Source organism: Pseudophryne corroboree, chromosome 2 (genome assembly GCF_028390025.1).
Source record: "Pseudophryne corroboree isolate aPseCor3 chromosome 2, aPseCor3.hap2, whole genome shotgun sequence".
In the NCBI taxonomy this organism is placed as follows: Eukaryota; Metazoa; Chordata; class Amphibia; order Anura; family Myobatrachidae; genus Pseudophryne; species Pseudophryne corroboree.
In genome coordinates, this window is record NC_086445.1 from 57,125,916 (window position 1) to 57,131,928 (window position 6,013).

Consider the following 6,013-nt stretch of genomic DNA (forward strand, 5'->3'; position numbering starts at 1 on the left):
CTTTTAATGCACAGGGGGCGTAATTGACCACGCCCCCTGTTTAGGTCACGCCCCATTTCCTGCCCGGGGCGCAGAGCGCCCTTGAACCGGCCCTGGGTCAGAGGCAGAACCAGCAGTGGTGTTAGGGGGCACCAGCCAAAATCTTGCCTAGGGCATCATATTGGTTAGGGCCGACTCTGCTCAGGACCCCAAACAGTGCATATTTTACAGGTCACCTAGCAGATGCACAGGTGTATTCATTACTCACTGATACATTTTAAATGACTCACAGGTGTAGCTAATTATTTCACATGTGATTCTGCGAGGAGACCTGGAAAACATGACCTGTTTGGGGTTATGAGAACCGAGTTTGAGAACCTATGCTCTACAATAATACCCCTTTCACACCGCAAATATATCCCGGGATATTGCTGGTTGAGGTGCAGTCTAAAAGCACCACTTTTGAATATCCCGGGTCGAGTAACCCTGCATTTCAACCTTGTATAAAAGCAGTGTTAAACACGGGTTGGATCCGGGTCAATGTGCACTCTAAAGTGTCCAACTCAGGTTATTCATCCCTGTATTCATGTAAACGTGCTGGCTGGCTGTTCTTTGTGTGCCTTGATGATGTCATCAGCCTGAGCCCTGGTACACAGGAGAGAACAGAGAGCATTAAGAATCAGAGCTATTAAGAAGGGATCCGGTCTGAAGATCGACAGTGTCTAGGTCGACAATGTTTAGGTCGACCACTATAGGTCGACAGTCAATAGGTCGACATGGATGGAAGGTCGACAGGGTTTCTAGGTCGACATGTGCTAGGTCGACAGGTCTAAAGGTCGACATGAGTTTTTCACAATTTTTTTTGGGGGGGGGATTTTTTCATACTTAACGATCCACGTGGACTACTATTGGAACGGTAAAGTGTGCCGAGCGAAGCGGTAGCGGAGCGAAGGCACCATGCCCGAAGCATGGCGAGCAAAGCGAGCCATGCGAGGGGACGCGGTACACTAATTTGGGATCCCGGTCACTTTACAAAGAAAACGACACCAAAAAAAAAAAAAATCCTCATGTCGACCTTTAGACATGTCGACCTAGAAACCCTGTCGACCTATAGTGGTCGACCTAAACATTGTCGACCTAGATACTGTCGATAAAACGAACCACACCCATTAAGAATTAGGGGTGAGGCGGAGATTGCTAGGCAGCTTACTGCATACCTCACAACTTATTAAAAGTACAAAGCGGGACCTTAAGGCGAGCCCATACTTACCTACTTGCTGCCTCCTCCTCCGGGATGAGGCAGCGTTGTAGGTAAATGGGGGCGTGGCCGGCAGCAGGACGGGTGGTTCGGGGGCGTGGCCGGCAGCAGGATGGGCGGTCCGGGGGCGTTGCATCAGGGTCGCGTCATCGTGACTCCACCCCCCGCTGTGCTGTGCCGAGAAACGAGGCGCTGCATAGCGGGGGCGGAGCTACGATGACGCGATTCAGCACGAATCGCATCATCGGACCCCCTCTGCCCGCCTACTTGTTCACTGCTGCGGGCGTCCGAGGGGGAAAGCGGGAGGCTTGCCCACCTTTCCGGGGGGCCGGGAGGGTCACCCGATTTTCGGGAGCCTCCCGGCCATTCCGGGAGGGTAGGCAAGTATGGGCGAGCCATGTGCATGCGCGTCCGAAAAGGGGTGTGGTCTATATGTAAGGGGTGTGGTCTAGTGGCAGAGCCACAATCGCAAGTCACGCCCCCTTGTACCGTCACTGAGGGGGCATGCCCAGCGCTCTCTGAGCTGCTGGCATGCCCCCTCTCCCTCTGTCACTTGTGAATAGATGCTGTTACAGGAGCCTCCCAACTGCCCGCCCCACTTCCCACCACCTCCCCACCGCGGGACACAGCGGCCCGTGGTTGGGACAGTCCCCAAAAAATGGGTCTGTCTGGCGAAAATCGGGACAGTTGGGAGGTATGTTACTGGAACCATAAAGATGCAATTGTGTATAAAAACATAGCTCTGTCAGCTATGATTCCTGCAATGTTGTGAGCTGTCCTCACCCTCTCCGTTTGTCCCCTTCTGACACCTCATCTTTCTAAGCCAAAAAAAGTCAATTTAAAATGACATCCATGCTGTTTTAATTGCTGACCCGGGTTGAGTTAAAAGGAGCCAACCCTGCAATAACCCGGGTTGAAAGTGTAGTGTTAAAGGCTGGAGAGCGGGGGACGGAGCTATGATGACGCGATTCAGCGCAAATAGCGTCATCGGGTGCTCCTCGAACCACCCACTGGTGCTCCGTTGTGGGTGGCCAAGGGGGGTTGCGAGAGCTGGCGGCGGATGCGGGACACTTGCCTACCTTTCCAGGGGGCCGGGAGTATCACCCGATTTTCAGGAACCTCCCGGCAATTCCGGAAGGGTGGGCAAGTATGGTGAAAGGGTCTGACCCGATTCAAAATACCAGGTCGGACCTGGGTTTGCGGTGTGAAAGGGTATAAGTCAGTTTTAATAAAAAAATAATTATTTAACATACAGATCCACACTGACGCAAAAACGCGGGGACAATATTATAAACAGACTCACAATGACACACAGAAACAATGACACATCTCCTGCTCCTCTTCCTTTTCTAGGAGGTCTCAACTGAACCTATTTTGGAGACAGTCAGCCCCTGCACACCTGCGTTGGCTGTGGCATTACTCAAGTCCGAGGATGCGGCCTACAGGAATTCATGTTATCACTACTTCCTGTTTGCTAGTACAGAGGCTGAATATTTGGGCTGAAAAGCAGTGGCAATAAGCAGAGCCTGAGGTAAGTGATATGTCTTAGCTGTGTATTATAATCATATTTTGATGTCAGGACACCACATCCTTCTGTATATAATAAAAGGCTAACGCTGCTCCTTACCTCTATGGGGCAATTCAAGTGATGTGCATGCCTGTGGCCACTGGGTGGCGTGTGACGGAGCAATTAAAGTGTTGCTCTGTTCGGGCGCGCACAGCCACAGGCGCTGACATTACTGTTATGTTGTTCCGTCATTTTGACCGGCTGGTAACTAGTTAATACAAATATTATTTTAAGAAATTACAATAGGGGGGAGATGTACTAAGCAGTGATAAAAGTGGAGAAGTGTGCCAGTGGAGAAGTTGCCTATGGCAACCAATCAGCATTGACGTAACATTTATAATTTGCATACTGTAAAAGTATACAGAGCAGCTGATTGGTTGCCAAGGGCAACTTCTCCACTGGCTCACTTCTCCGCTTTTATCACTGCTTACCCTAAATCAACTGACATGTATTATAACAAAATAATCTACAGCATGTCATCTTAAATGAACTCATGTATCGTAACATTAATTCTACAACTGCAAACCGTAATCCCTAATACTATAGAATATCCCCAGAGCTTCATAATATAGCAACTGTAATTGTGTGTTATAACAATATGATTTACAGAACACACGGTATAGTTTATAATATCACCATGAAATTATCTGCAAAGGTCAATCTAAAGTTAACGGAACACTGCAACTAATTATTCACGATTGAGTTCATCGGTAAAAAGAAAATATATTGTCTTTTTAGGAGGGGTGGAGGGTCACAGAAAGGTGACATGGGCCCTTAGCTGGGTCGCAGAGACGTGACTGGAGATTGTCAGCATAATAACATCATCATTTGTTATTTTACAACAAAATTGACCAAATTGGCATAATTCATCAATTCAGTAAAATCTACAAGGTCGATTTCCATTTATTTCAATCGATTTTAAATAGATGGAAATCGACGTTTAGTACCAAACAGAACCCTAATTCTTCAAAAACACTAAGGATAAACTTTTTAATTTTCTTTATTATTGCATACAATTGCATTGCTTCTTCAGTCTGGTTTACAGATTGTAGTCTTACAGCCAACAAAGGAAACACATAAAAACCTGACAATGTTTTCTGATATGTGTATACAGAAGTGTATACACTACCTAAAATCAGATATGGCTTTCAGTAACGTATAATCCTGAAACAGTTAACAATACAACACTAGAATAGCTTATTTCATTGCAAGAGTTTCAAAGTCCGAAAAGACAAAATAACAAACAAAAAAAAAAACCCCAAACAACAAAAACAAATGGTGAATGATATCCTTATAATAAATTGTACACAAATAAACCGTCTGTTATATTGCTAGTTGGGTCTGAGCGGTTTTATTGCACAGATCTCTGTAAAAGGGTCCCTAGGAAAATATTGTGCAGACCTACAATACAGAATAACCGATCCTGTTATATCCTGAGTTACAGTCGTAAAACATTTGGGGCAGGTTGCAGTCACTGTAGCAGGGGGTAAATGATGCTAGGTTAGGACAGCTGTCTTCCACTGACGTAGACATGGGTGAGTCAGTGCTGCTTGCAAAGGCAGGGGCTGGCATGGGGACACATTTCAAACTTTCATTCAGGTTCGGGGTGCAAGTTCCCACGGGACTCTTTTTAATTGGATTACATGGGTTCCAGGGGTCGGAATAAAGGAGCCCATTTAGTAAGTGATACGGCTCGTAGACGGAATGTTCTGCTGTGATGTCTTGTTGTATCCTTACAGATGCTCCCTGAATAATCTCTTGCTCCGAGATCATGCTGTTGTAATCGGAGCACAGTAGGTCGAAAAACTCGATGGGTTCTTGGTTGCCTTTCTCCAAGTCTATTAAGGTGACTCCGGCGTTGGGAAGGCGCCCCGACGAACAATTTGCCGGCTCGGTGAAGAAGGAAGGGGGGAGGTTGCGATTTCGCAAGGGCACTTTCTTGCACTTTTCCCCACGAACTTCCTTGGCATTGTCGAAGAGGGCAGCCAGGCTCTTGGTCTGCAGGTTGGACTGGGTGCTGTCCCTCTTTGGGGGTGGCTTGCAGTGATAACTTTGGGGGCTGGAGCTGCTAGGAGAGGCGGCCTGGCATTTAGGTGACCCTTGGCTTACAACCCCGCTGCTGATCATACCTGTGCACCTTTTGATCTGCTTTTGCAGGTACTTCCGGTGGTTCACCTTTCGTTTAGACTTCACCGGCTTGTCCAGGGCCAGCTTGATGTTACTGGAAGCTGTGTTGATGAAGCTTAGCAGGTCCCTACTGGGTTCTTTGTAGTCGCCACTGTCGACGGCACCCAGAAAGTCCACTCCTTCGTGATAGTCTTTCTCGAAGTCCACGGCAGATCCCGGGAAATACAGGGGCATAAAATGATGGTTCATTATTGCAGCTTGGACAGCCATCGTGGTAGTGGATTCTTTTGTCTAATGGGAGTCAAACCTATCAGTCAGCGACAACTTCTTTGCACCTGCTGTCATTGCAGGAAGTCTGAGATCATATTGCGATCTAAGTCCTGTGTGGAGGTCCAAGCTGGTCCCTTTAAATCAATGTGTATCCGAGTTACTATCAAAAAATAGTTTTTCCAGCACGGAACGTCATCCTTGTATATGAAACGCAAATTCCTGCAAGAGTTCCTGCCTGGAAAAGTGTAGATTTAAGCTGGACGTGACAAAGCCGGAAGACGCAGCCCATGAGAGCCTTTCCCCTGCAACATCTTCTCAATTTAATTTGTTCTCACCAGAAACACACAGCCTGAAGGGGGTGGGAGGGGCAGATAAGTAGGAGGTCTGCAGGGCTTAATGGTATCAGCTTTCACTAAATCCATGGGGTGGGAATGGCTGGGAATAAAGACTGCACTGTGCTTTCTTCCTCCAGCCACAGAGCAAAATACAATCCCCGTTTTCCATTCAAGTCTGAAATAACACAAATACTCATGTTTTCTTAATGGCATTTTTTTTCCAGGGGGCGAGTGGGTGGTAGACATGGATTTTTTTTTGTGTGTGTTTTTGTTGTTTTATTTTTAAACCATTAACTTGCATTCCATACTCAGTCTGTAGTTACTGTTTTATTCTTTTCTATACTCTACTTTGTTTAATTTATAGGGTGCACGAACAACTATTTATATTCTTGCAAAATAATAATAAATCTAAAGAATCTATTCTCAGAATCTGTGCATTTTGGGATTTTGTTTTAGTTATACATTTATTAGACATTA

The 6,013-nt window shown here is 46.5% G+C and overlaps 1 protein-coding gene across 1 annotated transcript; it reads right to left on the reverse strand.

Annotated features, from left to right (window-relative positions):
• Positions 1-3,788: 3,788 nt before the first annotated feature.
• On the reverse strand, positions 3,789-5,670 carry FAM181B (family with sequence similarity 181 member B). Its single transcript, XM_063956982.1, has one exon. It carries the CDS (start codon positions 5,199-5,201, stop codon positions 4,206-4,208), a length of 996 nt encoding a protein of 331 aa, XP_063813052.1. The 5' UTR covers positions 5,202-5,670; the 3' UTR covers positions 3,789-4,205.
• Between the last annotated feature and the right edge of the window lie 343 nt (positions 5,671-6,013).